This window comes from Bos indicus x Bos taurus, chromosome 7 (assembly GCF_003369695.1).
Source record: "Bos indicus x Bos taurus breed Angus x Brahman F1 hybrid chromosome 7, Bos_hybrid_MaternalHap_v2.0, whole genome shotgun sequence".
In the NCBI taxonomy this organism is placed as follows: Eukaryota; Metazoa; Chordata; class Mammalia; order Artiodactyla; family Bovidae; genus Bos; species Bos indicus x Bos taurus.
The window spans coordinates 49577025-49592118 of record NC_040082.1 but is presented as its reverse complement, the minus strand read 5'-3'; the positions used below and the strand labels follow the sequence as shown (position 1 = coordinate 49592118).

The 15094-nt window shown below is 42.6% G+C and overlaps 1 protein-coding gene across 2 annotated transcripts in view; it reads right to left on the bottom strand.

Moving 5' to 3' along the window:
* The window catches only part of PDE6A (phosphodiesterase 6A), a 124848-nt gene that overhangs the window by 17513 nt on the left and 92241 nt on the right, over positions 1-15094 (bottom strand). For both annotated transcript variants that reach the window (XM_027545981.1, XM_027545980.1), the window contains exons 10-17: positions 14547-14690; positions 12470-12535; positions 12103-12249; positions 11101-11208; positions 9051-9160; positions 7483-7570; positions 7178-7278; positions 6545-6652 (exon numbers count right to left, since the gene is read on the bottom strand). In XM_027545981.1, coding sequence (XP_027401782.1) covers positions 6545-6652; positions 7178-7278; positions 7483-7570; positions 9051-9160; positions 11101-11208; positions 12103-12249; positions 12470-12535; positions 14547-14690 — 872 coding nt within the window. The remainder of the gene's footprint in view (positions 1-6544; positions 6653-7177; positions 7279-7482; positions 7571-9050; positions 9161-11100; positions 11209-12102; positions 12250-12469; positions 12536-14546; positions 14691-15094) is intronic.

Here is a 15094-nt window from a genome sequence, read left to right as displayed (position 1 = left end):
GAACACTCTTTGACATAAATTGTTCCAATATTTTTTTGAATCTGTCTTCTGAAGCAAAGGAAGGAAAAGCAAAAGTAAACAAATGGGACCTAATTAAACTGAAAAGCTTTTTCACAGCAAAGGAAACCATTGACAAACCAAAGATTCAACCCATAGAATGAGAAAAAATATTTGCAATTGACATGTCCAATAAGAAGTTTAGTATCCAAAAATATAAACTATTCCTACAATATCAAAAAAAAAAAAAAAAAACAGCCTAAAAGCAAAAAAGCGAACAATTTGATTAAAAAATGAGCAGAAGAACTGAATAGACATTTTTCCAAAGAGGAAACGCAGATTACCAACAGGAACATGGAAAGATGCTTAACACTGCTAATCATCAGGGAGATGCAAATCAAAATCGCAATGAGAGATCACCTCACACTCGTCAGGAAGACCTTCATCATGAAAAAAGTGCTGATGAGAATGTGGGGAGAAGGGAACTCATACACTGTTGGTGGGAATGTAAATTGGTTCAGCCATTGTGGAAAACAGTATGACAATTTCTCATAAAACTAAAAACAGAACCATATGACCCAGAAACTCCACTCCTGGTTATATATCTGGGGAAAAAACACTAATTCAAAAAGACACATGCATCCCAATGTTCTTGGCAGCACTATTTACAGTTGTCAAGATATTGAAGCAACCTCAGTGTCTGTCAACAGATGAAGGGATAAAGATGTGGTATGTATGTGTATATGTGTGTGTACATACATATATACACATACACACATCCATCCATCCAACGGAGTAATATCCAGTCATAAAAAAGAATGAAATTTTATATTTGCAGCAACATAGATTGACTTGGATGGTATTATGCTAAGTGAAATCAGTCAGAGAAAGGCAAATACTATATGATGTCTTTTAAACATGGACTCTAAGAAATGCAACAAACTAGTGAACATGTTAAAAGCAGCAGCAGCAGACTCACAGATATGAAGGACAAACTGGAGATACACTGGTTACCAGTAGGGAGAGGGAAGTGGGGAATAACAATATAAGAAATTAAGAGACACAAACTGCTATGTATAAAATATGCTACATGGATGTATTGTACAGCACAGAATATAGCCAATATTTTATAATAACTATAAATGGAGTATAACCTTTAAAAATTGTGAATCACCATATTATACACCTAAAAGTTACATAATATTGTACATCAACTATGCTTCAATTAAAAACAAAAGTCTGGAACTTTGCATTCTTTTTTTCTCCATAAACATGTATTTCCAGTTAACTTCCCCTACAGAGTTTATCCTAAGGTTTTATATTTGTGTGTATGTGTGTATGTATATCTATATATGTGTATAACTGTATATATATCACAGATATTCAAATATATATATGAAATGTGTTGATCACTTTTGCATACTGATTTTTAACCAAATATGTCCATTAATTAAAATATGTAACTAAATATTGTCGTCTTTGACCATAGATCTCCAAGTATAGAAAATTTTTGTTCTGGATTGAATTACTATTATTACATGATTAACCAATACAATAAACTATATTACCTGTTTTTTAGAAATTATTAAAAACTCAAATATTTTTGGAAGTTCATCTATTGATAGAGAGGATGGGACTTTTTTTTTTTTTTAATCAGTTAATGCATGGGGAATTCCCTGCAGTCTAGTGGTTAGAACTCTGAGCTTTCACTGCCAAGGGGAGAGTTCAATCCCTAGTTGAGGACCTAAGCCATGTGACATGGCCAAAAATGAATTAGTGAATATTTCATACTGCAAGACTAATTAGATGCAACATTTAGAAACCCTGGGAATGGAAAAAGTTTTGTTACAACATCATTCCATTCTTTAAATTCTTCCACATTATCAGTTGACAGTTTAATCAGATTCTCCTTTAAGTTTGTCTAAAGCAAACATTAGAGTCATTCACTTCCTCAGTTTCCGGGAATTGTGCCATAAAGATTTGACTAAGATTCCTCATATGACTATTAATTGTACCCCAGACACTTTCTCTGTGGCACTTTGGTTAACCCAAGACACTCAGAATATGTTAAGTCAATTAAAACACTATTCACTTTAATATATCTTCCAGTTTTATATTTTTTGACTTTTTTTTTTATATTGGAGCAATTTGATTAACAATGTTGCATTAGCTTCAAGTGTACAGCAAGTGATTCAGTTATGCATGTGTCTATTCTTTTTCCAAATTCTTTTCCCATTTAGGTTATTACAGAAGAGTGAGCAGAGTTCCCTGTGCTGCACAGTATGTCCTTGCTGGTTATCTATTTTTAATATGGTAGTGTATATATGTCATCCCAAACTCCCAATTTATCCCTCCCCCTCCCAGTGCTGTATTTTTTATAAAGTGCTTTTATCTTATCACAACATTTAGCAACATTTTCATCAAAACTTTGAACCTTCAAGTTTGATTCATTTATTTCTGGAAATATCTGCCATGTAACAATTGGAAATGCCAGTCTTTTATTGTCAACTGAAGCCTGAAAATAAGACTTGTTTCAGAAAGAATCTGACCCTTATTTTTCATTTCATATAAGCATGTTATTAGAATGCATTCTGCTGACACCCACCTTATTTTTTATTCTTAATTCTAAGAAAGGCAGAGCTACTAATAGATGGATAGGTATGTAGGTAGACTAGATAGATTGATGGATAGACAGACAGAAGCATGGATGAAATCAAGTACTGCTACCTTTTTGATGGCCCTGATAGCAGGGGGCCATCCCACATCCCTAACAGCAGAGAATGAGGTTCATTCTCTGAAGGAAGTAGAGTGCTAAATAAGAGATGCTCAGCTTCTGCTGCCCCACTGTACAATCAAAGGACAAAGCTTTCCACTTCTAACGCCCTAACAAAATAAATATATAAGACAGGGAAGGTCCAAAGCCCTCCCTTGGGTTTATAACGCCATGATTAAAAGGAGCTTTGAAAACACCAATATTTATTGTCCTTCTGTTTGATGCCCCAGGGGTCTTCACACTATAGACTTCAAGAAAGGGCAAATTTGTCTTTATTTTGTCACATGGGATAAGAATGAGGAACTGACCATGCCTCACTTACTGCACTTTCTCCAGAAGATAATGTAAAGAGAGAAAATACGGATTCCCTTGAGACCATCTAAGCCTGTATTTGTCTTGGAAGGCTTTGCAAGAGCTTCCGCTTAAGACTACGTTGGCTTTTACCATGATTCAAGAAGTCTTGCTTCTGGCTTTATTTATTTATTTTTTTGGAAACCTTTCATGTCATATCTTTGTAAACTGCATGACACCGCACTGTGTGTAAATAATATATTGTATTTAACCTGGTCCCCCATGATGGTCTTTTAAGTTTTTTTCAATATTTTTTGTGGTTACAAGTAATGTTGCAATGAATAACTCTATGCATACTTCTTGTAGCACAGGTGGGAGAAATTCTGTAGGGTAAATCCTGGATCTGGGATTTCCTGGGCCAAAGAGTATGGCTGGTTTCAATTTTGATAGGCATTGCCCTTCGTAAAACTGCACCTCTTGGAGAGTTACCTGGCCATCCGGGGGTTAGGACTTGGCGCTTTCACTGCCATGGCCCTGGGTGGTCAGGGTAAAAAAGTATAAGCCAACATTGAAAATCAAAGAAACAAAACTGCGCCTATTTACATTCCCAGCACAGTGAATAGGGTTGCCTGTTGCCCCTCACTCTGCCCAACACCACGTGTTAGCAAGCACTTCATCTTTGCCGATAGGAGGGATGAACAGTTATATCCCAAAGTAGTTTTATTTTTCATTTGTCTCACTGTGGCTAAGGTCATCTTTTCATATGTTTACATCCCACTGTAATTCCTTTTCTGGGAAATGTTTGCTCACGCCTTTTGCTCATTTTTCTGTGGGATTAGTCTTTTTCTTGAATTATATTAACACGACTGAGGAAACTAGCTCTTCTTCTGTCAGAAGCATTACACATATTTCCCCCCGGTGTACCATTTAAATTCTTACTTTAGCTCTGAGTTCTTGTGGGTGTTGTCCAGAAATCTCTAAAGTTTCATTAGTCAAATTTATCAGTCTCTTTACGACTTTTGAATTTTATGTCACACTTAGAAAAGCTTACTCTTTTCAATTCTCCCAAGCTTTTTTCCTCTCTCCATATTATTAGTTTATTTTCTCATTATTTTAAAATCCTTGATTCATCTTGAATTTATTTGCTATAGGAGTGAAATAGGGGTCTGCCTCTGTGACCACGTATGGCAGAATCTGAACTATATTTCCTCTTTGTCCCTGATTCCTCACACAGAGCTCCTAAAACCCTTGAGATTTCCCTAGTGATACAAGAGTCTTGTCCTTCCCAAGAAGCCCCCTTTGGGGCTATGCTAATGAAGTGACTTAGAGTGACTGAGGGTAGGGTCCCTAGATGGGGTCAAGCCTACCTGAAAGACCAATGGAATAGAGGGACGGACTTTCAGCCCAACTGCTGGCCTCTGGGAAAGGGGTGGGGGGAGCTGCAGATTAAGCTTTGTAAAAACTATTGAACAAAGATTTAATAAGCATCAGCGTGGATGAGCACACCCCAGTTCTGTAGTAATGGAAGCCCCTGCATTCAGGACCCTTCTGGCCTTTACCTTATGTACCTCTTTGGCTGTTCTTTTGTAATAATCCTTATACTAAACTAATAATGTAAGTAAATGCTTCTCTGAGTTCTGTGGGCCATGCTAACAAATTAATCAAACCCAAGGAGGAGTTCACAGCAACTTCCAGTTTATAGCTGAGCAATCAGAAGCACAGGCAACCCGGACTGGCTTCATCTGAAAGGAAGCCAGTCTTGTGAGGCTGAGCCCTTAGTCTGTGGGGTCTGCCGCTATCTCCAGGTAGATAGTGTGAGATTTGAGTTAAATTTGTAGGACAGCCTGTCAGTGTTCACTGAGCACTGGAGAACTGCTTGCTGGTCTTGAGGGAAAAAAAAAATCCATCAGATCACCTCATGGGCCCAACACCATTTATGAAATTATCCTTCTCCACTGGCAGAAAATCTACTTTTAGCACAGGCATTGTCTTTTGAGTCTGTCTACTGACCTCTCCTGCTCATACCTAGGACTGAGCTATCTTCAGTTCTGCTGGCCCCTATTATTTCCTTTTTTCCTCAGAATTTTCTGGCTCTTTTTCATACTTAATTCTCATAAGGATTTTGGAATTGGCTTCCTAATTCTCCACAAAATAAAGTTGATATTTTCTTTGGAATCACTTTAAATAAATAACTAAATAGGGAGAACAGACAACTTTGTAATAAGTCCCCCTGTCCAAGAACTTAGGGTTCTTTCCACTCATTCAGCCCTTCTGCAGCACCATTTTTGAAACATTGTGGAGCAACTCCTGGTCTGCCTGGGAGCAGCTATCACTAGAGCATGACTCATTGTTCAGTGGGCACAGGTCACACTGCTCCTCAGGGTGGGAGGACCTTTGGGGAGGCTTGGTTGGACAACTTCACAGCTGAGGGAAAGACAACCGGCCCCATCTTCCCTGAGCCTGTCCCAGCAGCTGTCTCTTCTCTGGATTTGCGAAATTCGTGACTTGATTAAACCTCACCTCTGCAGAAGCATCTAGGGATAAACAAACAACAGTTCTCTGGGTCCTGGGTCAGGCATTGTCTCCTTTAATATCACCCAGGACCTGTCATAGGGAAGCCAGGGGACCCATTGGCTTGCGCCACATAGTCATGAAAAGACTCAAATTTGCATTTCTAACCCCATCATCAACTGAGGTGAATCAAGGAAGCATACTGAGAAACTAAAAGAAGATATTCACCAGAAAGCTTTGCGTTGCATTACCAGACCTCATGCCAACAAAGCACTATGAATGTCACACAAACCAGGGAACTAACTTGTGAATTGCATGCCTGCTTTTGCCATGTATAAGGGAACACTAAAGAGATTAAGCCCATATATTCTGAGTAACACTTAGCTATCACTCAAACCATAATTGGTTTAATGCTCTGTGTTTTATCAAAAACTTTATCACCAAAAGTTATATCACTTTACCACCAAAATTCTGCATTTTAGCATAGAATTACTTCAAATCTTGTACTTTTTGTATACAGAGAGGTATGCATGCATGCATACATTCTTAGTCACTCACTCGTGTCTGACCCTTTGCAACCCCATGGACTGTAGCCCACCTGGCTCCCCTGTCCATGGGATTTTCCAGGCAAGAATACTGGAGTGGGTTGCCATTTTCTTCTCCAAGGTATCTTCCCCATGCAGGGATTGAGCCCATGTCTCCTGCATTACAGGTGGTCTCCTGTATTGGAGACAGATTCTTTACTTACTGAGCCACAGATAACTGTCTTGTATTTTTGTGCTAGAATGAAGAGTAAACATATCATTTTTGCAGTGCTGTTTTGGCATAACTTCTTTGTTTTGTGTGTCAGAGGCCTCCAGAATGAAAAGTTTTGCAGGGCTCTCTTGAAGACGGAGAGGCCTGTCAGGATAGCATCTTGCCTTTTGACCCTGGGCTTAAGGGAATCAGGGTTTAAGTCTTGTCTCAACTCACATGACAATTTCCTTCCGTGTCTGATCCAGCATCATGTACTGTGTCCACTCCTGCTGAGTCTCGTATGTCTTAGACTGATCCACGATCTTTTGGAACATCGTCCTTTTCCTACAAAACACACCAGTTTGTTAAAGGAGCACATATTAGAATAAGGCAACCCCTGGCCTTCTAATGTTGGTTGTTTCAGAGGCTAATTATGGCAGTGTAACTTTTAAAAAGAAAGGTAACTTTTAAAAAGAACCAATGCCTGGGAGTGAAGACCTAGGTTCTAACTCAGACTCTACTATGGGTTTATTATCTGATCTTAGCTTATCTTCCCCTGATCTCAGTTTCCCCATCTGTATAACAGGGTAAGACTAACTCAGAGCTGTAGTGAGAATGGATGCATCCATAGCGCAAGTGCGGTACCTGGCACAGAATACTCACTAAATCAATTAGAACTGTGGTGTTCATTATTTTTATAATAATCAGTATTCTTTTTTGTTTGTCCATGCCTTACAGCTTGCAGGATCTTATTTACCCTGCTAGGGATAGAACCTGGCCCCATGGCAGTAAAATCCCCAAGTCTTAACCACTGGACTGGCAGGGAATTCCCTAATCATTTTTATTCTTAAAATGAGAAGAAATACCAACTTGAAATACAAGGCAAGGTCTGTAGCAATGATCGCGATGTCCATCATGTGGATTGCATGCTCGTGCTGCCTGCGATTGAGGTTCTGAAAGATATTTAGGCTCTAAAGAGAAAATGGAGGGATAGAAGTGATGTGAGAAGGAGAGAAGAGAGAAGTGATGCTGGCAGTAAAGTCATTCAATTCCTGATGGCTGCCCCAGGTGACCAGAGAGACAGTCCAGGCCAATGCCTGGCTACACTCAGGCTTCTTGTGAGATGGGGACTCATTCTCAGGCCCCAAAGCCAATGCAGAGGGCTCTCATCCTACCTCATCTCTCAACAGTGTTTTACCAAACTCCAAGTGGTGTCTTTCCAAGATGGAGGACCCATGGAGCTTGGCCAGTGGGTTCTGGGATCTGAATGGGAGAGAAAGAGACACACAGAGAAGATTAACATGGAATGGCAGAGATGAAGGTTAAAGGCATCATCCATTCCTGTCACCTCCTAATTCTGCAGGCAGATAGGTTGAAGTGCAAGAATAAGAAGGGACTTGTCACACAGTACGACCGTGAGAAATAGGACTAGATAGCAGGTGTCCTGGCTCTCATACTTTAACTTTCTCCATAACTAATTCTGGGCCTCTTTGGGGACATGGCCTCCCTAGAAGTGTGGACCCTTATCCCCAGAAAAAGACACAAACACAATGCCATGTGCAGTTTTACAGACCCATCCCCATAGCCATCCATGGACACTGGCACTGGGCTAGTGCTTTAAAGATCGCCGAGCCCCAGATCTTCCAAACCTGATTCTGAGAAGTCACTGGATTCCCACAAGCAACGTATTTATTCACGTCTTTATTCAATAAATATTTGCTGAGCCCTTGTTGTGTGCCAAGCACTGAGATCAGTACTTCGCCTTCTACAAGGTAAAATGTAAACATAATCTCTAACCTTGGAGCAGCAGGCAGAAACTGAGAAGACTCACAGAAGCATGACTTACAGTCTGTGGGCCCTGGGCAGAGCCTGGGTACGACACTAGTCCCTGCTCTGCCAGTCCACGTGGTGGTCATGAGGGTCTCCCAAGACCATGGTTCCTGGCCCCTACTTCAGAGACTAGGATATAAGCTCTGTGAAGTCAGGGACTGTGTCTGGTTTGTTCACCATGGAACCTCCTTTGCCTAACATAGGGCCTACCATGCTGGCCTTTTGTGCATTATAAACCCAAGGTGAATAAATGAATCGTTAGCAGTTACTAACATCTTGGCTTAAATTAGTTCAGTAGGAGAGGAAGGAGCAGAGTGAGAAAGTTTATTAGTTTCCTGTTGCTGCTCTTAAAAATCACCACAAACTTAAATGGCTTAAAACAAGAAAAATTTAGTGTCTTTCAGCTCTGGAGTTTAGAAGTCTAAAATGGTCTGAAGAGCTGTTTTCCTTCTGGAGGTTCTAGAGGAGACTGTTTCCTTGCCTTTTCTAGCTTCTAGAGGCCCCTAATTCCTTGGCTTGTGACTTATCCTGCATCTTCAAAGCCAACAGTGTAGCATCTTCTGTCCTCCCTGAGTTCCTACCTCCTTCTTACAAGGACCCTTCTAACTATTTGGGGCCCACTTGGATAACCCAAGATAATCCCTATATTTCAACATCCTTAATCATGTTTATGAAGTTTCTTTTGAATGTAAGGCAATATATCCCCAGGCCCCAGGCACTGGGGTGTGGACATATTTGAGCTTCATTATTCTATCACAGGAGTTTACCCAGAACCAAAGGATAGGAGGAAGTGGGAAGCTGTGGACCGTGGGAATTCCCCATGGCAAGTGAGTCTGTCTAAGACCCATTCAGATCTAGGTAATCAATCCCAGAGGCAGGAGGTAGAGAGAAGGGCCAGTAAGGGCTGACTCACTTCATCTGGTAGAGATTGTTAGTGCCTCTGTGGTCAATGTCATGGCAGAAGGCGGCGGTGACCATGGCCAAGGCCTCCAGGTCTGTGAAGTATCGCTTCAGCTTTCCGGTCTGGAAGGGCAGTCAGAGATGCTACTCACTCCTTTTGTGGGGGGCTTGGAAGCAGGACTGAGAGAGCAAGAGTAAGGGGGAGGGCCTGGTGCTTGGAAACACAGGTCTGATCTTGGCTCAACCCCTGGTGCCACAGGATGACCAGACGTTTGCCAGGACTGAGATGTGGGATATGGGACTTTCTGTGCTAGCACTGGGACAGTCCAGGCAGAGGTGATGGGGGGTCGTTTTACTCCCGAGTCACCTTAGCTGGTCCCACCTCCCTCTGGGCCTTAAAGTGGAGGGTGTCAGACTGGATGATTGTTGAGAAACAGACAGCCCTGGACTTTGAGGATTTAGACGGTGTTGGAACATGTCCAGACTGGTAAAACAAACCTTCCAAACCTGGTCTACTGGTTCAAACACAGCTCAGAAGAATTTTTCCCTGGCTGTCCTCACTTAACTCCTTGTTTGTGCCGGGTATTGGAGTCAAGGGTGGAAAGAGCCCTGAGGAGGTGCCGCTGACTTGTGACTCTAAGAAATAAATCACTTCTAAGCGGTATGTTTTTCATCTTCAGAGGCAGCCTGGCTAGAATTCCTGCCCCCAGGCCCCAGTGCTTTCTCTGGCCTGACCACTCCAGACACGAGGGAAAGGAATGAGGATGGGGACACTGGGCAAGGGCAGAGATTTGTGTTGTGACCTGGATGGGAAAACACTTTTAAATGAAATATAAAACCTCCAAAACTTCTGAGACAAAATGACTCACACATATACACATTGGTATGTCCATCCAAGGACATAATAGCATTGTTTGTAATAGTGAAAGATCAAAAGCAATCCTCACAAGGGAGCTGCTGCTGCTGCTGCTGCTAAGTTGCTTCAGTCGTGTCCAACTCTGTGCAACTCCATAGACGGCAGCCCACGAGGCTCCCCCGTCCCTGGACTTCTCCAGGCAAGAACACTGGAGTGGGTTGCCATTTCCTTCTCCAATGCATGAAAGTGAAAAGTGAAAGTGAAGATGCTCAGTCCTGTTCGACTCTTAGCAACCCCATGGACCGCAGCCTACCAGGCTCCTCCGTCCATGGGGTTGTCTAGGCAAGAGTACTGGAATGAGTTGCCATTGCCTTCTCTGAATAGGGGAGCTAGGTAAAGAAAGTGTTATCTACTTAAACAATGCAAAATACTATGAAGTCATAAAATTAGATTATGGATAAGCCTTGAAGACATTATGCTAAGTGAAATTGATCAGACACAAAAGGACAAATACTGTATGATTCTACTTAGGTGAGGTACCTATAAGAAAGGGAATTCATAGAGACTGAAAAAGTAGAATGCTGGCTCCCAGGAGCTGGAGACTGAGGAAATAGGGAGTTGTATTACTGTTGTTTAATGGAAACAGGGTGTCTGGGAAGTTGGAAAAGTTCTAGAGATGGAGAGTAGTGATGGTTGCACAATACTGTGAATGTCCTTGATGCCACTGAATTATGCACCTAAAAATGGTAAATTTTAGGTTATATATGTTTTACCACAATAAAATATATATATAGGAAAACATGATTGATATATTTATATAGTTTCAAATAAAAAAGCATATTATAGAATCATATTGTTTAATTGGTTATAAATAAAATAAATTTTGTGTATGTGTGTGTGAACAAATCTCTCGATGCTTCTGGAGGGAAACCTGGAAGGAGCTGTGCCATGGTTTTCTCCAAATACTGGCTTGGGGGTGGGAGTAGAATGCTGCCTTTCTTTCACTTTTTATTTTACATACTTCTCGCTTCTTGGAATTCATTTATGCTAAGCATGTACTCTTGTTGTCTATTTTTTAAAAAGGCAATAAATAGAAGAATGATGCCGCTGCTGCCTGGTGAGCTGCACTGAGGTGCCCAGGGTAGCGGGAGCCCCTAGCAGCCCGAGGTCCCTCTCACCACGCCGCTGGGTCCCCCTGTTCTCGTACCACCAGCAAGGAGAACATGGTCTGCCCCACGTTGAAGCCGTGCCGCCAGTTGTGGTAGGTGATCCTGCGGTAGCCCTTACTCAGGGAATACATGAACCGCACCAGGGCCTGCGAACACACACACGGCACACTGTAAGGCAGCAGCACCGCACTGGGGCGGGCAGGGGGGCCTGCCTGGCCGAGCCCCTCAGTGTTCCGGTCCCCACGCCGGACCACAGTGGGAGGAGCAATAGGTGCACTAAGACTGTGAGAGCACTTTCAGACGGCTGGATACTATGACAATGGACGTGGTTATGAAACAAGGCCCTGGGAGAAGCTTGGAGGAAGTGTAGGAGAGAAAACCAAAGGTGTGTTGAGATCAGTGGTTCTCAAACTTGAGTGCATATCTGCATCGCTGTGGGATATGGGAAGGTCTTGTTAAAACAACTTCTGATTCCTCACAGACAGTGGAGAGAGGAGGGGGAGAAAGAGGGTGTATGTGTGGGTGTTGGTGGACCCGTGCTGGCATTGATCCATTTTCAGGTGATACTGATGTGGTTTAAAGCACAGTTAGGACTGCTGCTTTAATCAAAGAAGTCTGGGAAATTCTGCACACAGTACACCCCCAGCTCCACCTTTTCTGTCCATCCCCATGCCTCTAGATGCACAGCACACCTAAGGAATCCTGCAGGGGAAAAAGCCCTGTCTAAATGGATTTAACACACATTTCCCACCCTGTTGAACTGTAGGAACTTTTTTTTTTGGCATCACTTTTATCCACAACCTTCAGAACTCAGTGCCTCAGAACCTACCTTGAGAAACATCACAGCTCAGAAGAACCATGTGTCTCTTTTCTGGTAAATGACTCATCTGTGTGATGTGACTAATGCTTTAAATCTTAAAAACTGAGAGTACACTCTTTCTAAGGCAGTTTACAGATTGAGGTTTTTTTTGTTTTGTTTTGTTTTTTAAGCAAGAAAGGAAGGGAAAAAAAGGGAAACCAAAGGTTTGTTTCAACCTCACCTCCTGAGGAATGTGAAATTTATCCACCACTTTGAGCTCATAGTACATCTGAATTCCACATTTCACCAGCTCCAGTTCCGTCAGGGGCAGGTCGCTGAAGTGGAATTTATTAATTTCATATTTGTCTGCATCTGGCAGCTCTCCTTGCTGTATGAAACATGGAGTCAAGTGACTGGAGCACATGAGGAATCCCTTGGTCCCTCCCTCACCCCACCCCCCACCAGCCCTGTCCCTGATCTGAGTCTGCTGGAAGGATCAGAGCAGAGTGGCAAGGGCCACACTTGGCAGAGATGCTCCCCACACATGCTTGGGGCACGCACGCCCTGTGCTTGCAACAGGTCAGGACCGGCGCTGCTGCCCAGCTCACCAGGATCTCAGCCAGTTCTTCTTCCTCGCATTCCCACGGCTCCTTCCCATACACCTCTCTGGTTTTCTGCCAGGGCCCGAAAGAGCAGAGAAAAACATTAGTTTACTATATCTGAGGTCAAAGTATGTCTCTACTTTTCCATTTCCTTTTTTCTTCTTCCTCCAAAGTTCTTGCAACAGAGCTACCAACTCAGAGAGGCTCCCATTCAGCGTTTATTGACAAGTAATTCAAGGTCATGGGATTTGGAGTCATGGAGTCCTGCGTGCAAATTCAAGCTCTACCAATTGGATCCCCCATTCCTCATCTGCAAAATGGGGATACTAAAAGTACTTAACTGGCAGATTAAAATTAGATTATCCAAAGTCATTTAAAAAAATGTATATGAAATTGAAATAATGCATGTAAATCACTGAGAGCAGTGCTCAGTATATAGTGAGTGCTAGGGTTAAATAATGCTGTTGACATTCTTACTGTTTTTATTACTAACTGGGAGCCTGGAGGTCTTGCTCATGGCCCTGGCTTTTCCTCTTACTATGTGACTTGAGCCAAGTTCCTTCCCCTCTGGTCCTGTTTTCCCTGTGTTACAGGGGGAGAGGAACCTGGACCCAATAACTTGTTCCAGATTTCTTGATCTAGAGCACAGTCTACCTACTTTTAACTGGTTCACTATGCCTCCATAGGGCTTCCCTTGTGTCTCAGCTGGTATAGAATCTACCTGCAATGCGGGAGACCTGGGTTTGATCCCTGGGTTGGGAAGATCTCCTGGAGAAGGGAAAGGCGACCCACTCTAGTTCAGAAATGCCCTCTGAACACATTGGCTTGTATTTTTTCAACTTGTGCAGTGCATAAACCCAACAAGTCTTGGGAACTCAGCTGGGTATCATATCTAATGCTCTTTGGTTAATTCAGTTTCTTTCTAAAATCTTGATCTTTTTGAGTCCAAAATTCCAGGAATGGTAGATCACTGATTCTCACATATCTTGGAAAGCCTGTCATCCTATTTCCCACCCACGTAGGATTCTCCTCTATAGCATCCTTGATATGTGATCATCCAGCCTGTGTTGCAATATTTCCCATGACAGGGTGCTCCCTACCTTCCAAGGAAGCCCTTTCATAACAGTGATAATTTGCTCATTATCCTGATAAATGTTAAATGAGAACTATTTAGTGAGCTGTGTGATTTGGGGATAACTTCCTTTCCCCTTCTAGGCCTCAATTTCTTCATGTCTACAATAGGGTGAAAATCCTTACTGTGCCCATCTTACTGGGCTATTGTAAGCATGACAGGTATGAAATACCAGATATACTCTATAGCGATGAAACTATGTGATGGCTTCCTGCCAACATCTGACGCTACCCTCTGAACTATTTCTTTGCTCAGAAAGTTTGACCTCCTAAGCAGGTCTGATCCTGTCTCTGTAATTTAGAGCAAGACTCTCTGAGCCCCCACCTTCTCAGCTATAAAATAGGTGCGGTTAGCTGACCTCACGGAGGGAGGCTCTGAGCAACTGACCATTGTCCATTGGTCTGTCAGATAGAGCTTCCTCTCAGAGTGGGAATTGTGGTTGGTGACTCCATCTCTAGTACCAACCAAGTCAGCCCTGAGCACAGAGGAAAATGGAGTTTCTAGAGCTGTTAAGCCAAGGCATGGTTTTAAGACTGAGGTAACTTGAGAGTCCCTTGGACTGCAAGGAGATCCAACCAGTCCTTCCTAAAGGAGATCAGTCCTGGATGTTCATTGGAAGGACTGATGTTGAAGCTGAAATTCCAATACTTTGGCCACCTGATGTGAAGAGCTGACTCATTTGAAAAGACCCTGATGCTGGGGAAGATTGAGGGCAGGAGGAGAAGGGGACAACAGAGGATAAGATGGTTGGATGGCATCACTGACTCAATGGACTTGGGTTTGGGTGGACTCTGGGAGTTGGTGATGGACAGGGAGGCCTGGCATGCTGTGGTTCATGGGGTTGCAAAAAGTCAGACATGACTGAGTGACTGAACTGAACTGAACCCTGGGAGGGATAGCTGTTCCCAGAACAGCCTTTTCTTGAGGAGAAACGGGAAAACCACTACCCACCAAGATTGTCTGGATTTCTTCATTGTCACACTTCACGTGGTATTTCACCATGTCTTGGAAAATATCCTTCCTGTTTTCAAGTTTGTTCATCAACTCATAAGTGTCAGGATTTAAGACAGACCAGCCCAGGAACTGGGCCAAAGACTGAAAGGAAAGAAAGGAAGAATCAGAGGGAGAACATTCTGGTCTGGTCCTTTCTCTGTAACCTGGGGCAAGACTCTCTAAGCCTCTATCTTCTCAGCTATAAAACAGGTGTGGTTAGCTGTGTGCTGGCCTCCTCAAAGGGATGCCATGAGGATAAGATAAAATGATGGATGAGAATACACTTTGAGTAAAGCTCTAGCACAAAGCATCGTCCTCATGCATAACAGCTTCACAAAAAGGGAATGTGTTGTCCCCATGTGGGGACAGAGGACATAAATGAACTCTGTGCTTTCTGCTCAACTTTGCTGTGAACCTAAAGCTTCTCTAAAAGGTAAAGTTTGTTAATTTTTAAAGAAGGGAATATAGATTTCTTTGACAACAGAGGCAGTGCAGGAGGACAGTCA